We start from the raw sequence: 21,357 nt of genomic DNA, 5'->3' as shown, positions 1-21,357 counted from the left end.
GCAATTTCCATCTAATTAAAAAATATTTCTACCAGCCCATCAATGGAGAGATTTCAGCGAATAAGTCAGCAGCTGGCAAGGAAGAAAAGTGCAGTTTGGGGCAAAAATATGGGATAATTCAAAGAAATATAATAAGAACCCAGCTTTGTTAAAGGATATGAAAAGAATAAAAATGAAAATGAAAGAACTTGTAATATCAGGAGAAATAGTGGAGAAAAAGGCAAGAAAGATCAAGAATTGGTCAGCACTTGTAAAAAGAAACTGAGCAAAAGGGGAGCACCAGGCAACTACAGACTTAATACTTGCTTACCAACAACTTTTAAATTGCTAAATGATGTGTTAGCTGATGCAGTCCATCTAATTGAAAACAAGCTCTTTCCACCTCAGCAGACAGAAAACCAGCCAAATACTGTATAAGATGAACAAAAGACCAACTTCTAATTGACATTACAGTTCTGGAAAATTTCAAGAGAAGGAAGACCAACTTCAATGTAGCATGGATTGATTACAAGAAACAATAGATACAAACTCAAAGTAAACAGCTCCAAACTTGATTGCAGAAAATATGACTTCAGCAACAGAGTGTTCAATGCCTGGAACTCACTACCTGACTCTGTTGTTACATCCTCAAACCCAGGGATGGGATTCAACTGGTGTTACTACCTGTTCGGTGATTACATTTTCTGTGCTCATAATACACCTAAAGCTGTGTCACCCGGACAGCTGATAAGCGGCACTTGCGGGTGCCGCAGCATTTGAAAAACCACTTTTTTATTGCTTTTTCAACCTCAGCTATGCCACACAAAGCAGCAAAAACGGTTCTGTGTCTGCTACTCTTCAGAGCTACCGGTTCTATAGAGCCGGGCAGAACTGGTAGCATCCCACCTCTGCTCAAACTCCCAAAATAGAGGTGGTATTCAGCAAATTCTGACCAGTTCTGGAGAACCGGTAGCAGAAATTTTGAGTAGTTCGGAGAACCGGCAAATACCACCTCTGACTGGAGATTTTACAGTATCCTTCCCCTGCCACGCCCACCAAGCCAGAACCAGTAGTAAAAAAAATTGAATCCCACCACTGCCCCAAAACTTTAAACTGTCTACTGTGGATGTCACTCCATTCTTAAGAGGTCTGTAAGGGAGCGTGCATAAGAGCACTAGCTTACTGTCCCTGTCCTACTGTTCCCATTTATTCGTATTCATTTATTATGTATATACTTATACCTATTTATATGTATGTTTATGCTTATAATTGTTTTCTCATACATGCTTGACAAACTAAAATAAATAAAGTTATTTTATTCTCTGCCACATGACTGGATAATTAAGTGCCTAGAAATAACTTCAATGTGCTTGATGTTGCCAGTAGAGTCAGTAGAAACATCAAAAGCTTTGTGCAAATATCAATGACATAATGAAAGACATGGTTGCTAGTCAATGGCAATAGAGTTGGACAAGTTAATATACTGAATAACTTGGGCCATAGCTATAAACATCAAAAACACCTGCCAAATTATCCATCCACTTTACATGGACAATTTGAAGCTGTATGGAAAAATACCATCTGAAATGGAATTGCTGCTCAACACTGTCTGTATATATAGCCAAGATATTGCAATAGAGTTTGGGCTAGACAAATGTGTCCTGCTTACCATCAAATGGGGAAAAATAGTGAAATCTGAAGGAATCAAGATATTATATGAATGAAGATAATCATCACAAATACCTAAGCATCCTTCAAGCTGGCAACATCAAGCACACTGAAGTCAAGAAAAAGATTAGCTGATAAGAATAAGATCTGGCAATTATTAAGAACATGAAAATTGAAGAAAGAGCTAGAGGTGTTAATTCTAACTGCACAAGACCAAGCCTGCTAATGAGGTGAATACAGCATTGACTGCCCTTGTAGCCAGTGTCTTGATTTTGGCTATTCATGAGGGGATTATGCACTTCTTGGTCCCATGAGATTATGCAGTGGCTCAAGGCTATGATTATTCCAAATGCTGGTAGATCTCAATTTACAACCATCATGGAACCTATCTATTATGGTCACAAATCATGATGATTGTTAAGTAATGCACCTACATGATCACTTCACGTGACCTCCACTCTTGCTCTTCCCAAAGCAGTTAAGCAACTGAATAGTTATTAAATGGAGCATGGGATGCCTCAGAGTAGGGGATGGCCAAAGAGGGCTGGTGCAGGCACACACCCAACTGGTCTGCAACTTTCAGAGCCTCCCCCATCAACTGAGGTACCTTGTGTTCCTCTTCCCATCTTCCAGGATCCCTACAAGCCTTTAGCTTGCTTTCCCACCCACTGGGTCCCCACAGGACTTGGGCCTACTTCCCACCCCCATTAGGTGCCATAATTTCCTCCCCATCACCTACTTACCTTCTATTGATCTTTAATGTTCCAGAGCTTGTATTGGGGATGGAGAGTAGGCTTCTGCACCCCAGCATCCCTGCAGGCCACATAGTGACATCCCAGAATTGGATACCATTTTCAGAGCAGTCACAATTCATCCATTTTCTGCAGAAATATCTACTTATTTAAATTCTTATTTAAAAACTAAAAATACCTGGGATAAACTATCTTACTGTTTGGGGTAAATAATCTTATCTTCACCTGCAGTCAATTTTATGCATAGTTTATGTTTAAAAAATACTATATTAATTTTTTTAATTTTGTATTTTGTATTTTTAATGATAACTCCAGAAATAATTTCATTTTATTAATTTATTACTATATGGTCAACATTATTACAAATTCTTTTTGGAAAAGTTTCAAGATTTTAATGTTAACCTGGCTTCGATTAACTCGGTTCATGTTATTAATTGAATAGGTATTTTAACATGTTGTTTAGATATGTATTTCATTATTTTGCATTTTTGGGTTCTGTGAAATAAAGGTAAAAGTAAAGGTTTTCCCTGTCCAGTCATGTCTGAGTCTAGGGGCAGAGCCTGCATTGTCTAAAGGTGCTTCCAAGGTCATGTGGCCAGCCTTATTATATGCCAAAGCGCATGGAATGTTGTTACCTTCCTACAAAAGTAGTATCCATTTATTTACTTGCACATACATGCTTTAAAACTGCTAGGTTGGCAGGAGCTTGGACCATCACCAGGAGCTCATCCTGTTAGCAATGCTCTGCTCTTGAATCTACACTTTTCGTTTTCCAACTGACAAGCTCAGCATCTTTAATCACTGAGCTATCATGCCCCCCTTTGGGAAAAGGCATTCCTAAAATCACAATAGTTGTATACTAATTATTCCCATTTAAAAGTAATAATTTCTTAATATTATCTTATTTATCTGTACAACCCATTGGCCAGAGAACTTAGAAATAATTAGCTTTATGAATTCATTTTCTCATATTCCATTGAAACCGATAATTTGAAAAGTAGTTTATTAAGTATGGCTAGATATTAGACTATTACAGGGTTGAGTTGAATACAGTGCTTTAATTCTTAATCATTTGAAGCTGAAGTTTTAAAATAGTATGCAAAGTGTCAATGAATAAACCACAATATTGTTTAATATTCTTTATTGAATTAAGAACTGGGTTTTATAAATCTGATGACATTTATGTGCTAAGTATCTAAGATAGTCTTCAGTCAAATATATTACACCTAAAAGGGAATAGAAGGAATACAGAATCCATAGTGCATTTTATGTGAACCTCCTCATTATAAATTATGTCCATCTTTTTCAGATTTAGTTTTTTCAGAAAAAGTGAAAGAGCAAGTTGCAATTTAATTTTTACATGCACTGTAATTAGTTACTAATTTAGTTTTTATTTTAATCTGCTTTCTGCACATAAGGTTCATACTAAATAAATTGTAATATATTTGTTTCATTTAAGGCACTACCTCAAGGAACAACCCATTTCATAAATAAAAATTTATATGACGCAACACCCATGAAATGTTTACTTGACTTGGTTGACAAATACTGGAATGGTTCCAAATCACTCCATTACAATGAGACTTTTTTAGGTAAGAATGAATGCTGGAATTCAATTACCCTATCTGATGATTTGATTACTTTTCTCTGATGATGTGGTTACTTCTGCTTTTAACAACTAAGTTAATTGAGATTATCACCCTTCAAGGCAAGGGTGCCCAGCAAATAACAACCAGTTGAATATCACTTATCAGATGACAGTCATTCTTTTTAATAATAGGCAATTTCTATTCATAATGTTGAGACATCCAACTGGGATGCCTATGCAAAAGTATAACTATTTTTATCAAATATTCCAAATGTCTTACAGGACTGCTGTTCAGTAGATAGCCAATTTTAATTCCATGTTTGTGAAGGTGGGCTGAGAATCAAAACTGAGGCTAGAATATAGCCTCTCTACTTCATAACAATCTCTCTAATTGTTTTAATGCCATGGGTGGATTGGCAGTAGAGTTCTCTGAGTTTATGGGATTACATGGGTCTTTAATCTTCTATTCCAGTCTGTTTATGAGTTGATAGCCAGCATGGTAACCAAAAACCTGACTATTTATCTCTAGCACAGCTCACAGTGGGAGACACAATTTGGACTTGATGACTTGGGGGCGGGGGGGAGAGCAACGACATGTAATTTCAAGTGAGGTGTATCAGTCTCTTCAATCAAGGGGTCTATATCCCTTTGGTCTGCAACTTTCATATCATTGTCCTTTTGTGAATCTAACTTGTTCAAAGCTACATGCTTCTGCATATTTTCCACAACCATTATCATCTCATCAAACTTTTAAAAAAAAAGCTCTCAACTAAAAATTGCATGTTTCCAGAAGGTATTTTCTGATATTTCAACCACCACTGCTTGTCTGTAATGTGATAACTTGTTGCTCTGTGTAACTTGATCAGAGAACAAAGAAAAAGAACACTGAATCAGAAGTATTTCTAGATATTTCACCCGTTTGAAAGAAAAATTCAAATGAAATAAACTCAGAATATTTTGCAAATATAAAAAAATGCAAAAATCCTGTGGTGAAAGTCTGATGTAAATCAAGTGAAAGCATTTCACCGTCTCAAAACATGCCATGTTTCCTTTTGAGGAAAGCAGAAGTTATTCAAAGCAGCAGCATAAATGAAAGGGAAACAAAAAAAGAACAGCTAGAACTTTTAAGGACAAAAAGCATAATAAAACAATACACTCAAAAAGTGAAAGTTAATACTCAGACTTCCTTAGAAAACAAACTGCTGAAAAGGAGGATGAGGAAGGAAAGGAGGAAAGCCCTGGGACTTTCCAACCCTTCCCATGGGGAACTAGAATCTTCAAGATTCCCCTTCCCTGTCTTGGGTCATTCCTAAGTGCTCCCATTCAAATCCAGGGAGGAGCACTGCCAGAGAACATCAGCAGATTGTCGGCAAGAGAGAAGAAAGACTCTTACCATGCAGTAGCCATATTGGGAAGTGCTGGTCTTGTATCCTGATCATAGACATAGTACCTTGCTGGAGGGCTCAGTCCATTCAGCTCCTAATCCAGATGATCTGGGATGGGCTTTTACCAGACTGTCTCTGGCTTGATGACTGTATTCTTCACAGTGCTCTTTAAATTGCTGCTGTCCTTTATCAACAAGGCTCCTTCTGTTTCCAAGGTTTAGCACCCTTTTATTTCTCAAGCCCAGTCTGTGGAACTGGTGGCTTATTATGTAGGTTTGGACCTAGGTAACCTTAATTACCTATGGGGGATTTTTTTGGCGGGGGGGGGGTAAAGTAAATGTTTTTCTTTGTCTACATTAATTACTTCAGATAAGCAAATGCTAATAAGAGTACCCAATCTTTTACTGAAAAATAATAGTATCAATACTAACGTTTATTATCAAATGATCTTGACTGATCTTGCAATCAGCTTACTGATTTTAAAGTGGTACTTTAATCAAAACTCAGTTCTATTTTTTGCTGGAATAATATACAGTAAGACACGCTATCTATAACAATCCAACAGAATTGGAAAATGAATTTTCTAACATCCAGTAATTTATGAAGGCACTTTATTTTGTTTAATTTTCTATTCTTGCTAATTATAGACTTAGATAAATTTCTTTACATCTCAGCTCAAGCGGAAATGGTTTTGTCTGCAGTTCAGAAATCTCTGCCAGCAGGTCAAGAGAAACATTCTTCAACAGAGAATGAAGAGGTGAATAAACTTCTCTTAGAGAAAGAAGCCTTACAAGAGTGTTTATCTCAACAAGAGACACAATATAGCATCAGGATTAAAAATCTAAAGTCAGAGTTGAGCAAAACTAAGAAAGATATGGTGAGCAGAATATAGTATTTTCTTTAATACTTTAAAACTTTTTGTGTGTGAGAATTGATGTGTATTTAATTGTAATTATACTATTACTAATAATCCTATGCTAGGGCAGGAATTTAATAGAACTTATTAACCCTTCATCAGTTCATTTTTCTTAAGCATTTAATTGTACTTTATTTCAACACGTTCCAAATATTTTCAGGTATGTAAAGTTACAAATATTTAATATAATCCATAAACACAAAACCCAACTTTTTACACACACACACACACACACACACACACACATACATACCGTGTTTCTCCAACAATATGCCCCCCCAATAGGAAGTCCCACATGTTTTCTAGGCATAAAATGAAATTAAGCCCCTCCCCCAAATTTAGGCCTATTTTAAAACATGCGAAATGGGGAGGAAGGGCGGGGGGACTTGCTGTTAGAAGCACCCCATGGGCAGCCACACCTCACCACCAACCGCTCCTAACGGCTGATCATGGCGGGGCGCGGAGGACTCCCTACACCTGCCAAGCGCCTTTGCTGCAGACCTGGGTCAGCGGGTGGGCGGCGGCAGTGTGGATGTCCACCGGCAGTGTTTCAGCTGCTTCTTGGGCCTCCATAGCTTCCACAATTCCCGCCAGCACTGGTGCCTCTCTCGCCAGTACCGTCTCCAACAATGGTATCTGAGTCGCTCCCGCTTTCCCCCCATTCCCGCAACAACAAGGGAAAAAAACATTTTGAGGTACCTGGGAGCGCTGTGCAGTGCATTTTGGTTTAATCCTGAGCGATTGGTTGGGCGTCCCAGTAGTTGCTTCCTCTTCCCCCATCCTGCCCTGCTGGGTCTCCACAGGTACTGGCCCTGCTTTGCTAAACTCCCAGATGCCAATTGCTTCTCCCCACCCCATTTCCAATCGCTCTTTTATCTTTCAAAGATCTTCAGAATTCCAGAATAGGCTGACCCATGTGCAAAATTGGGCCATCTTTTACTTAGATGGTAGTAAAGCTATAACAATGCAAGAGCTAAGGAAAATAACCTTGTCAGTGCCTGAGTAAAAGTCAGCCACTTTCTTGCCATGAGGCTAGCATCCCTGCAGGCCTCATTTGGTCCCAACCTGGATGGCACTTCTGCTTGCTGCTAGTTTGAATGAGCGGTTTCAGGGATTGGGACATGAAGGCAGCAGCGACAGCCAATCAACATGGAATTTGTTTCCTTTGTCTCATGGGACTGAACTATAAAGCAGGCCCAATATATTTATTTTAATTTTGTTTCCTAAATGAAGACTTTTTCATTTACTTCTATTAAATTTGATTCTTTCATTTTCAGCTTGTTTTTCTAACTAGTCACAAAATTTTAATTTAATCGTGTTCACCTGTTTTCTTTACTCTCCTAACCTTAGGGTGTATTGAAACAACATTTAAATAAGTTACTGAAAGAAAAAGAAGGCTTAAAAGCTGATAAATTCAAAATGGAAGAAAGCATTCAGATTTCAGATACTGCTGATACAGCATCATTACAGATTACTGGTAAATTCTGGGAAAATGTTTGTTCCAATTAACTTTTCACTGTCTGGTTATAGTTAAAATTAATTATAGCCTTTATCTATATATATTAAAATACAAACCATATTGCTAGTTTTACTAATATTGAATGTATCATAGAAATAGAAATAAGTAGATAACTTTTCTTTGTTTAAAAAGTCAAAGTAACAAATTCAGTTTGTTGAAGCTTTGCTTCTACTTTGAGTTCCTGAAAGATGGGATCTATCTAAAGTTGTGCTCTCATAGAATCCCTTCATCTAAGGAAAAATTTCATTTTTCATTGACATTGTCAAAATTGATTATATATGTTTTGAATATCTATTTTAACAAGAATTTATTATCAAGGAAATATACTAATGCATCCCAGAGTTTTGAAGCAGCTGGCAGAAGTGATCTCAAAACCATTAAACCGTTCAAAGATCCCGGAGCACCAAAGAACTACCAGAGGATTGGAAAACCATTGATGTGGTTCCCATCTTCAAAAAAAGGGGAAAAGAAACTACAGACCAATCAGTCTAACATCAATACTCGGGAAGATCCTAGAAAATATAACACTGTAATAACTGTAACACAATTTTTGTTCCCAGTTTATCAGTGTTATATTTCAATTGTTTATATCTAAAGCCTATGCAAAAGTGGCTATATTTATCACAAAATTTTGATCTTGTGATTTTTGTGGTTGAGGAAGTATGACTTTCTCTCCTCAGATGCATCTGTGAAATTATAATCTGTATCTGCAATGTCTTTCTTGCTGTCTGAGTTGCTTCTCTCTCTTGAAGATGGCTGATTCCTCTCTGAAGGGATGGTACCAGGGAGCTCAGGATAGTGCTCGGGACAATGGATGGATACATGACAGGAAATGCACTCTTGCCAGTTTAATTATTGGAAGGGTTCACCATGTAGAAGTAGCACTTGTTTGAGTGGTCAGTTGGTTCACATCAAATTCTTGGAATAACAAACTTCATGGCTCTCTTTTTTTTTCCATTCAGCCTGTAAACATGGCAGAATTATATAATTTTTTAACAATGCTATTTCACACATTACCTAATATTGTGCAAGATATTGCCATCGGAATAAAATATATATTGTAGTCTGTATTTTCCTAAAAGATTGAAAATAGTGAAAATTTTCTTAATTGCAACTATTTAAAATGGTAATAAATCACTGGCATTTTATCTAGTAAGCAGCAATTCTTCATCTTATCTTCAACACTTCTACTTCTTTTTTTTTTTTGCAGTGTTTGCATGTGAAATGAGGTGCCCAGGACTTGCCTTGATCCCTGGCAGGCATGCCAAAGTATACCTTTCTTAACAGATGTTTTCGAAGACCACTTTTTTCACTCTTGTCTTGATAAATTGTCCATACACATAGCAAAATGCATCTGCTGCTGGGTGAAAACAACTTCTTGATGCCATCTAAATAAAATATTAATATTCACAATTCTCTTACTCAGCAATTAGACAAGCAAAAATGTTGGTGTAACACCTGTACTTTTATATTTCTTTGGATACTCCTAGAAAGTGTTAGAAAGTTCTAGGAAATTCCAGAAAGTTCTAGAAATTCTGGCAAATTCTATAAAATCTTGGACAATTCTCAAAGATCCATAATATTCTGGAAATCTACTCAGTATTGAATGTGAATTGAGAATGTTCTTGAAAACAGATAAATTTAAAATATCAGTGCTCTGATCATAGAAGCAAAATTTTTGTGGAACAGTAGTTATTTTCTATTTATTGTAGGCACAAATGATTAGAAAAACACACTTTGTATCCAAGAACAAAAACTAAATTGAAATTTGTTATGGTTTAGCCTCCTGACCACTTATTATCTTTTTGTTCTTCTCTGCACTCTTTCTATGGTCTCAATATTGTTTTGTATCCTGATGACCAGAGTTTAATTCTGTCAAGATCAGTAGCTGATCAATGGAAATGGTACTATATCATATGATACAGTTGATTCTTCTAAAAGTCAGATATACCACAGGCTAGTCTTGGTACATACCCAGATGACTACCTGTGTGAATTGGCTTGGAGAAAAATAAAAAGTGGAAATTCATAAACAAACTCATAATCTTTTTCATGTTTGTTTCCTTTTTAGTTTTCCAACTATTCCATACATAATATTTGTGTGTTTGTAAATCAAGTTCTTTTTTTTAACTTTGCATTAGATTTTGAAGACCAACTTTTACTTGATGAGAATGCTAGTATGAAGAAACATCTCCAAAATTTTAACAAGATGCGAGAACTGACAGAGATGTTACAGGAAAGCCATAGGTAAGGATAGCTGATACTGAATCCCAAATTTTGCTCTTATATGCTAATATTTAACAGTATTGGCTTAATAGCTGCCACACTAGCAAGATCAGTGCTAGACTAAATGATACAATGAGGATCATAAGCAGCTGCATAAAATCTACTCCTAATTACTTATCCCCTAATTAATTATCCCTGTCTTGAGTCACATTGCATCACCACCTCTATGAAGGCAGGAAGCCTTAGTGAAGGAGTACAACCAAATTATGAGAAATCTATTTCTTCCTGTGCACACTGATCTTCCTCATCTATCAATTGGCAGGCTTAAATCCAGAAAGCCCTCTCTGGCACTCATTTAATAGCTGCCTAACAACTTAGACATCAACATTCAGTGGAAAGCCAAATGAGCTGCTGAACACTCAGATACAGGCAGTTACATAGATGATCCTACATAAAATATGCCAGTTTTGACCTTCCTTGCCAGCATTGGTCAACTCTGAACAGGATCCATACCCAACATGGTGTCTGCCTGGGCTCATTGTTTAAATGGGTTCTTGTCTCTACCTCTTAATGTGACTGTGGTCGAAATATCCATCACATTGTATCCGAATGTCCATCAAGAGCTTATATCAGTCCAATGTCTTATTTTTTTCAACATAGACCACTCTGTCCTTGAATGGCTGGGTGGACTGGACATTAACATTTGAACTACTATAAGTCCATGTACTTGCCAGACGCTGAATAAAATAAATAAATAAATTTAACAGTATTTTTGCATCCCAGGAATCTCACCACGTTCTTCAGTTCCATCCACGCACAATTATTTATTTATTTACTTTATTTAACTTAGCAGTCGCTCATTTCCAATTGACTTTGAGCAATTCATAGCCCCAAAATGAAGCAACGCAATGCAGTCAAAAGGATAAAATATACAACATAATGATAAAGAAAATGGCAAATCCGCTCTTTCTATTCTTACCTGTTCCTATTACATTCAGTCAGGAGTACCTCTATATTAATACACCAGCTTTGAAGACAAGCTCTGCCAAAAACTGATATCACAGAATCCCTGGAGCAAAAATTAAAGATGTAACTGAGTACCTTACTGAAACAATCAACCCCACAGATTACTACCTCTTTATTCTCCTACACATGAGGACCAATGACACAACAATGAATTTGAAATCAATAACAAGAGATTATGAACAGCTATGGAAGAAAAAGAAAAACAAGAAATCCAAGAAGAAACCAGCATCTGATAAACTGAAAGACAAAAAGGATAAGTACAAAAAATGGAAAGAGGGACATATAATTAAGGTAGAATATCAACAGATGGCCTAAATCTGCAAAGATGAAGTCAGGAAAGGCTCAGAATGAACAAAAACTTGCAACAAAAGTCAAAGATAATAAAAACAAACTTTCTTTCAACATATAAATAACAAGAAAAAAGTCAAGGAAACAGTTGGTGTACTAAAGAGAGAAGATGGCAAGGAAGTAACAGACTAGAGAGAAAGCAGAGCTGCTTAACTCATTATTTGCATCAATCTACATACAAAAAAATACTATAGGGAGGAGGTGCAGTGCCTAGCTACGTGGTGTGCTGACAATAACTTATTACTTAATACTAACAAGACCAAAGAGCTCATTGTGGACTTCAAGAAAAAGAATGGTCACGCACACTCTCCTAAATACATCAATGGGAGAATGGTAGAACGTGTCACCAGCTTCAGGTTCCTGGGGATCCACCCCTCTGAGGGCTTGTCCTGGCAGATTAACACCACTAGTCTGATTAAGAAAGCTCACCAGTGCCTCTTCTTCCTGAGATTACTGAGGAGAGAGGTAGGGAGGGGGAGAGAGGGAGAGAGAGACAGAGACAGACAGATAATCAGAGTTGGAAGGTACCTAAAAGGTTATCTAGTCCAACCCCCTGCCCAAGCAGGAGACGCTACACCATTTCTGACAAATAGCAGTTCAATCTCTTCTTGAAGGTCTCAAGTGATGACGCTCCCACAACTTCCGAGGGCAAGCTGTTCCACTGGTTGATTGTTCTTACTGTCAGAAAGTTTCTCCTTATTTCCAGGTTAAATCTCTCCCTGTTCAGTTTCCATACATTGTTCCTTGTGTGGCCTTCAGGTGCTTTAGAAAATAGCTTGACCCCTTCCTCTCTGTGGCAACCCCTCAAATATTGGAAGACTGCTATCATGTCTCCCCTGGTCCTTCTCTTCACTTGACTAGCCAAGCCCAGTTCCTGTAACCGTTCTTCATATGCCTTAGTCTCCAGTCCCCTCATCATCCTGGTTGCTCTTCTCTGCATTTTTTCTAGAGTCTCAACATATTTTTAATAATGTGACCAAAACTGGATGCAGTACTCTAGGTGTAGTCTTACTAAGGCTTTATAGAGTGGTATTAGTACCTCACTTGATCTCGACTGTATCCCTGTGTTAATGCAACTTAGGATTGCATTAGCTTTTTTGGCTGCTGCTGCACACTGCTGGCTCATATTTAGCTTTTGTCCACTAAGACTCCAAGATCCCCCTCACAGTTACTGCTATTGAGCCTGGTTTCACCCAGTCTATATGTGTACTTTTGGTTTTTCTTGCCTAAGTGGTAGGACTTTACTTTTCTCTACATTGAATTTCATTTTGTTAGATACAGCCCAGTGTTCCAGTCTGTCAAGATCCATCTGGATCTTTAGCCTATCTTCTTGGATGTTAGTTATTCCTGCCTGCTTAGTATCGCCTGCAAATTTGGTAAGTTCTCCTTCTACTCCCTCATCTAAGTCGTTAATGAAGATATTGAAGAGTACTGGGGCTAAGACAGAACCTTGTGGCACCCCACTGCATACTTCATGTAGACTTTGACCCATTAAGGACTATTCATTGAGTGTGGTTTGTCAGCCAGTTGCGAGTCTATCTAGTGGTGGTGCTATCTAGTCCACTTTTTTCTAGCTTACTAAGAATTAAGTTGTGGTCTACTTTGTCAAATGCCTTGCTGAAATCGAAATAGATTATGTCCACAGTATTTTGCTGGTCTACTAATTTAGTCACTATATTGAAGAATGAAATAAGATTGGTTGGCATGATCTGTTCTTAACAAACCCATGCTGACTGCTAGTTATTACTTTACTTGTTTCTAGATGTTGGCAGATCTGTTTTTTTTTTAATTATCTTTTCCAGTATCTTCCCGGGTATTGATGTTAGGCTGATTGGTCTATAGTTTCCTGGGTCTGTTTTTTTTCCCTTTTTTGAAGATGAGAACTACATCAACTCTAGAAACAAATAAAGTTAAAACTACTAGCCAGCATAGGTTTGTTAAAGACAGATAATGCCAAACCAATTTTATTTTATTCTTTGACAAAGCGACTAAATTAGTAGACCAGCAAAATGCTATTGGTATAGTATATTTAGACTTCAGTAAGGCATTTGACAAAGTAGACCACTTACCACTTTGGAAAGCTACAAAAAAGTGGGATAGACAGCATCACTATCAGATGAATTTGTAACTGGCTGACAAACCATACTCATCGAGTAGTCCTTAATGGTACTACAACTACGTGGAGGAAAGTAAGCAGGTTTCGTCTTAGGCCCAGTATTCTTCAATATCTTCATAAATGACTTAGATGAGGGAATAGAAGGGGGATTCATCAAAATTGCAGATGACACTAAACTGGCAGGAATAGCCAACACTCTAGAAGACAAGAATCCAAAAAGAACTTGACAGACTTGAACAATGAACATTATCCAACAAAATAAAATTTAATGTGGAGAAAAACAAGGTTTTACATATGGGTAAGTGTTATGATATTTACAGAATAACCCTTGAGTAACAAGGATATGCACATGGAAACATTTACGAGAGTAGTTATGAATAATTATTCAGCCACATACAGATATACTAAATTGAGCTAAAGTTTACTTTAAGAAATAGCACAGTCCAATAAATGGTCCAGGTCATATACGTTTAACAGTCCAAGGAATATCCAATTACAAAATCTTCTTACCAGTTACTGCCTTTGTCATTTACAGTAAACAAAGTTATCAAAATATAAGCACAGTATAAATACAACAGAGAACCTTTGATAGCAACAGAATGTCAGAGAGGCAGAATGTCAGAGAGAGCAAGCTATGATCTCTAGCTCCCTCTTATGGTAATTTGCAATATAATCAACCAATTGGAATATAGTATAAATTAATACAGTGATTTTGTCTTAAAGCTACAAACATACATTGTTGGTTTATATATTGCCAACCCAACTAATTGGTGGCTGTCCAACAATTCCTAACATTCTCCCTTTGGGTTGGTCAATATATAATACATTACATCTTTAAACCATAATTCTCATAACACTCTTTAATGCTTAATTGCACTTTGAGTTTTCATGAAATGATCAATATTATGTTCAGTAGTCTAACTGAATTAATTTATTTTGTCTAACACTGTCTAACATTCAAATATCTTAAATCAGTATGTTTAGACCTTGTTTTAACAGCTAAATTAGTAGCTATATTAATTGCAGATTGATTGTCTTCATAAACAATAATCGGATCACGTACAGTAATTCCAATATCCTTCAACAATTGTTCATAATATATCAATTCTATACACATTAATGATAAACATGAGAATTCCGCTTCCATAGTGGACAATCTAATATGTTGTTGCCTAATAGATTTCCATCCTATTAAAGCATTATCCAACATTACCACTATACCTGATGTTGACTTACAAGTCATTATATCAGTAGCAAAACTTGCATCAGCATATGCAGTTAACACTAATTCATTACTTGATTCTAAATATAATGAATAATGGATTGTGAGTTTTAAAAACCTAATTATTCGCTTAGCTGATTGCCAATGCCTTTCATCTGGTTCAGCGTTATACCTAGCCAATTGGTTTACACAGTAAGATATATCTGGTCTAGACCAGTTACCCAGATATGATAGACTACCGATTAAGAATTGATATATTTCCTTATCAAACATCAGATTTTTAATATCACTATGTGTAAATTCCTTACTCATTGGTGTCTTAGCAGATTTACAATGCTCCATGTTATAACATTTTAATCATTGGCTAATCTTCTTGGCTTGCGAAATTTTAAACCCTTTATTTGTTTTCACTATATCTAGACCCAAATAATGCTTAATTTCCCCTAAATTTCTAATCCTGAACTTTTTCTGTAATCTATAAACAATATCATTTGCTGCTTGTTCAGTTTTAGTTATAATTGCTATGTCATCCATAAATAACAGTAATAGAGAAATTAAACCATGTTTTTATCTTCAGAACAAACAAGGATCAGCTATACCAGCTTCAAAACCTATTGAAACTAATTTCTTTACAGTACATTTATTCCATTCATAACCAGATTGCTTTAGACCATAAAGACTTTTCTTTAATTTCCAATAATGAGTTTTTCCATCATCCTTTAAACCTAATGGCTTTTTCATATAAATGTAAAAGTGCATGTAGATATGCAATTTCAACATCTACATGGTTTATTTTACATTTATTCTTAGCTGCCCAAACTAATGCTGCTCTCAGTGTATTTATTTTCAGACTGGGTGCAAACACTTCACCATACTCCTTATCTGACTGAGCAAATCCTTGAGCAACTAATCTTGCTTTATGGGTAGTAGTCCCATCCACACCAGTCTTTACCTTATACACCCATTTGCAACCTATTGCACGGTCACCTGGTGGTAACTTTACATCCTCATACACCTCTAAATCCTTTAATGATTTTAACTCCCTATTCATAGTTTCCTGCCAAGCTACCTGATCCTTTGTAGGATACAGTTTTATTTCATTGAAGTTAGAAGGTATTAACCTGACATACAATGCTTGCTTGAAATTTGTCAGGTGGACGTCTTTCCCTAGTTGACCTCCTAGGCAACTCAGTACATGTTGTTGGCATGTCCTCTTCCTTTACCTCCTCTATCAAATTCCCGCCTTCTATAGTCATAGAGTTCTTCTATTGATGATTCCTCCATTGAGGATTCCTCCACTATCTTATCATCAATATTATTAGGATTATTGGTAAATGAAGTCTCAACAACAACACTATCCTGTTCCTTATTATATTCCTGTTTAAGCTTTCTCCAGCCAACATGCTCCAGAAATTTAGCACTTGCACTACAAATATACATTAGTAGTACTTGGCTCCCAAAATCTAAATGATCTATGATTAGCTTCATAACCTACAAAATATAATTGTCTCGCTCTATGTTGTCCCTTTTGCCTTACTTGCGTGGGAATATGAACCCATGCTGGGGGTTCCAAATGTATGTAAATAACTGAGATCTGGCTTTTTTCCATTCCAACGAGTAAATGGTAATTTGCCAGTCATTGAATTCACTACATTATTCAAAACATGGTTAGCACACATTATTGCATCACCCCAAAGTTTCTCTGATAAACCATTCAATATATGAGTTATGTTGTGGTCTATAAGGAGCAAAACATTATGTTCAATGCCAGCTTTCTGTAACATGGCTTCAAATTTTCTATTGGTAAATTCAGTACCATTATCTGTTACTAAGCTAATAACTTTCTTTTTCCTTTCAGCAAATTTTAATCCGTTTACAAAATGCTGGTATGTTTCTATCTTTCTTTTCATTAAATAACAGAAACCATAGCTGGAAAAATGATCAATTATACTTAATATGTAACAGGCTCCACCTAAACTAGGTTTCTTAGGTCCAATAATATCAGCAAAAACAACCTCTAATGGTTCACTGGTTTTAAATCCATTTACCCTATTTTCAGGAGTTACCTTGCTTTTTTCTTGATTGCAAGCATTGCAATTTAAATATTTTGTACAAGGTTTTAATTTTATACCATTAGATAACTCAACAGTTTTCTTTAGTATTTTGAAATTTATATGTCCCATACGTCTATGGAGCAGATGAATACATACATCATGAGGCTTTTTATTGTCATAAACTAAGTTAGCATTAATTACAATTACAAAATCTTCTTACCGATTGCCTTTGTCATTTACAGTAAACAAAGATATCAAAGTATAAGCACAGCATAAATGACAAAGGCAACCAGTAAGAAGACTTTGTAATTGGATATTCTTTGACTGTTAAACGAATATGATCTGGACCATTTATTGGACTGCTATTTCTTAAAGTAAATTTTAACTCAATTTAGTGTGTGGCTGAATAGTTATTTGTAACTACACTCATAAACCTTTCCATGTGCATATCCTTGTTACTCAAGGGTTATTCTGTACATATCATAACAGTAAGAAACACCAAAGGTACAAGTACAGATTAGGTGAAAACTGGCTCAAAAATAATGTGAGGGGGACCTTGGAGTCCTAGTGGATGATCACTTACACATGAGTCAGCAATCTGCAGCAGCAGCCAAAAAAGCTAATACAATGGTTATATAAACAGAGACATAGAATGAAAATCACATGAAATAGTAGTACCGCTTTTTAAAGCCTTTGTAAGACCACACCTGGAATACCTGGAATACTACATCCAGTTTTGATTGCCCAGATGTTGAGACTTTGGGAAAAGTATAAAGAAGAGGAACTCAGATGATTAAATCATTTTGCTGCACTAATAAGGTGATCCATTGTTTCATTTTTTCTTGTTGCGTAAGTGGCGTTTACTGTTGTTAGTAACATGTTGAATTTTTGCTTTCATGGAATTGGTCTCTAGGGCTTGTTCTTGGGCAGCCAAAATGAAGCCTTCAGTTTCTTTCTTCAGCACCCCATATCACAACCATCTCCATGTTAGCTTTGTTTCTACCTTTCCTTCAACGTCCTTCAGTATTGACTGTGCATACACTTCTTTTTCTAGTTAGAAATATGATGCTCAATTGTTTCCTTTCAATATTCTGCCTTCAATCTTACATTTTCAAGAGTTTTCTCTTGTTCACCCTGTTCAGCAGAGGCTCTTTTGCTTTCTTATATGTAGTCATTTAAGCCATTTTTCTTCTTTTTGTTTCATCCGTAAGAGTCTTCTGCCATTCTGAGATCTAGGCAAGTACAATCAATCACCTTTTGGGTGCAGAACATGATGCATTGTCATTAGTTTTCTTATCTTTCAAACTACGTTATCAAGTTCTAGCTGAGTCCAATCAATTCTTCCAGCTGAGTATCGTATTACAGGCACTGCCAAGGCACTGTGTTAATTGCCTTTATGATATTTCCTCCATTTAGCTTTGATCTCAAAATTTTCCAGACTTGCTTTATGTATTTTGTGGAAGTAGCTTTCTTGACTTGGTTGTGCAATAGGTCAGAAGTTTCCAAAATTCCTAATACTTGTATCCTTCTTCTGGTGTTACTGCTTTTATCAATTCTTTATTATCAAGTTCAAATCCATCATTTTCAATTTTTTTTATGCCTTAATAGCAATTGTTGCATATTTGTCTGTTGTGATTGGAAGGATCGGTCCTGTTGGGAGTTTTGACTCTGATGACTGTTAGATCGTGGATTGACGTCAGAACCAGGAAACGTTAATCTGAAGGGCAAGCCAGTTAATTAGCACGTTGCCTTAATGGGTATAAAAGGACACAGCTGAGCTGGTGCATTTCGCCAGGAACAAAATGACTATTTTGAATGAGGACGTTATAGCAAAGAGCTCTCTGTTTGTTTGAATTTCGAAGGGGAGTCCTAACAGTTTCTGCCAGTCGTTATCTTGTTATTTCCTTCAGTTTGATTTGATTGTGAAAGGGCTGCTTTATGTTTGTTCGTTTGAATTTCCAAGGAGACATAACATTTGTCAATGCTAAAGTGCATCTCAATGTCTCTGCTAAACTTTTCAGCAGTGAGCTCCATTCAGCTTTTGTTTTTCCAAACAGTTTTAAATTATCCATGTAGAGCAAATGGGAATTTTTCAACTTTTTTTTTTTGCCAATTCATAGCCAAAGTAACTTTGTTCAAAATGCTTGTTGGTGGCGCCATCAAAAGTACAAATAACAGAGATGATAATGAGGTCATCTTAGAAGATTCCTCATTTGATTTCAACTTCACCAAGTTCTTCTCCACAGGCTATCAACTTAGTTTGCCATAGCTTCATAGAAATCTTTGGGAATTTCTGGATGTTGCTGCTAATTCCAAAAATGTCTAAGCATTTCTTAACCCAGCTGTGTGGAGAGGAATCAAATGTTTCTTATAATCAATCTGGCCAACAATAAGGGAAAGAAGTAAAAAGATTACCATGGCCACTGCATATAAGGAAAATTTGCTCAAACTGTTTTCTTGATGGCATCTTCCACCAGCCAGATTAGCTAAGATGTATAAAAGCCAGTCCCCAAATTGTTGGAAATGCTCAGTGGAACGGGAAATGCGTGGTGGAGCTGCAAAAAAGCACAAGAGTTTTGGCTCAGGATGGGGAAGTGGTTAGAGGAAATGTTGGGCTTTAAATTAGATCATGTACCAGAATGCTTTCTATTAGGAATCATGTCAAAAAATTACAATAAGGATGAGCTATATTTGATTATACATATTATTACTGCAGCCAGGATAGCATTTGCCCAGAACTGGAAAGAGTCAGACATACTGAGTGAAGACAAAGTAATAAACAAAATCTTGATATGTGCTGAAATGGACAAGCTAACTTTAGAAATGAAAAATAAAGATGAGTCAGCATTTTATGCAATTTGGGATAGATTCTATCACTGGTAGGAGCAGAAAGGAAGGTCTTAAGTTGGGAAAGGAGTTCCTGAGAGGGTAAATGAATGTATGAGATGAAAAGAGGACCAATGATGTTGGAAAATATAATATATGAGCGAACAAATGTACATATGTATATATTTGAATAACTGTATATAGGAAAATATATACATATGCGATACTGACCAAAAGTTATGTCAAACTGACTATGTTCAATATTTTTAATTGTTTTGTTCAATAAAAAATTAAACAAATTTTTTTTTTTAAAAAGGACTCCAGCCTTGGGCAGGGGTTGGACTAGAAGATTGTCAAGGTTCCCTCCAGCCCTATGATTCTTTGATTCTGTGTCTAAGAAGAAAAGCCCAAGTAGCAGTCTTCCAATACTTGCAGTACTGTCATACTTGAATGGTGTGGACTCGTTCTCCGTAGTGCCAGAAGATAGAACAATGAGTAGAAATTTTAAACTTGAACTAAGAAGAAACTTCCTAATAGTAGAACTATGAAACTATGGAAAAATTTGGTTCCTGAAGCAGTGATGCACCCTCACTGGAGATTTTGAAAATAACTGGACAGCCATTTGTGTGAGATAATTTGAGGATTTCTGTCCAGCACAGGTGGTTAGACTAGAATATCTTCACAGGCCCTTATATCACTACAATTCTATGATCTACAGTAAGTATGTTGCAAAGCTTTAATTGCAAAGGCTTGTTCTTCCCAGTAGGTTTCATGCCTCAAATTTATTTTCTAATGGAATATGTCAGTTAAATCAAACTTGATGTTTTTATTTTTTTGCAGAACATTGATTTCAACCAATGAACATCTCTTAAAACAATTAAATGAATTGCATCTAAAACATAAAGCTGAGATAGAGCAACTACATTGCAACTACAATCAGTTAAAGAAAACAATGGATACTCTATCTTCTAAATCATAAACAATGAGAATAATAATAATAAAAGAAATTTTGTGTAAAGAATGTCTAAATGATAAATATTGTTGCGATAAGTGACATGAAAAAGACTTTAATTGTGAAGGATATGTTATGTTGTTATTAAATATCATTTATATTACTAGATTATTAAAAATATTGCATGATTTTAATGCAGATTTCAGTAACAAATGTTCTCTTCTTATGGGGATTGATATTCACCTTAAAGATTTTTCAAATATGAATCATGATTTTGACACATATTATTGATAGAGCTGTAATTATCATACACTAGTAATACAATGGATACAATACTGAAATTGTTATATGATATTTTAGTATTTAGTATTTATTTGATTTGTCAGTCGCTTACAAGATACAGGTATAAGAATAAATATAGTTTTGAATACATGAGATAGATACTTATAAGAAAATAAAAAACAATAGGACAGGGACGGTAGGCACGATTGGTGCACTTATGCACGCCCCCTACAGGCCTCTTAGGAAGGGGGTGAGGTCAATAGTAGTCAGTCTAAGGTTAAAGTTTTTGGGTTTTGGGGAAGAAACCATAGAGTCAGGTAGAGTATTCCAAACATTGACCACTCTGAAGTTGTATTTTCTGCAGTCAAGTTTGGTGAGGTTAACTTTGAGTTTGTATCTATTGTGTGCTGTTGTATTGCTATGATTAAAGCTGAAGTATTCATTTGCAGGTAGGACATTGCAATGTATGATTTTATATACTATCTTTAGATCAGACCGG

The 21,357-nt window shown here is 36.1% G+C and overlaps 1 protein-coding gene across 7 annotated transcripts in view; it reads left to right on the top strand.

The window, feature by feature from the left end:
* Nucleotides 1–20,761, top strand: part of CEP72 (centrosomal protein 72) — a 66,083-nt gene extending 45,322 nt beyond the window's left edge. For 2 of the 7 annotated variants that reach the window (XM_087916012.1, XM_087916006.1), the window contains 5 exons: nt 3,859–3,991; nt 6,047–6,249; nt 7,639–7,765; nt 9,948–10,053; nt 20,465–20,761. In XM_087916012.1, the coding sequence (XP_087772138.1) occupies nt 3,859–3,991; nt 6,047–6,249; nt 7,639–7,765; nt 9,948–10,053; nt 20,465–20,603 (708 nt within the window). In that variant the 3' untranslated portion in view covers nt 20,604–20,761. The other 5 variants (XR_015740032.1, XM_087916008.1, XM_087916010.1 and 2 more) reach the window with 5 other exon arrangements.
* Nucleotides 20,762–21,357: the final 596 nt, after the last annotated feature.

This window comes from Pseudonaja textilis, chromosome Z (genome assembly GCF_049901715.1).
Source record: "Pseudonaja textilis isolate UNSWEBS1 chromosome Z, rPseTex1.2, whole genome shotgun sequence".
In the NCBI taxonomy this organism is placed as follows: domain Eukaryota; kingdom Metazoa; phylum Chordata; class Lepidosauria; order Squamata; family Elapidae; genus Pseudonaja; species Pseudonaja textilis.
Note: the sequence above shows the minus strand (reverse complement) of the source record. Positions and strands in the feature narration are given on the sequence as shown.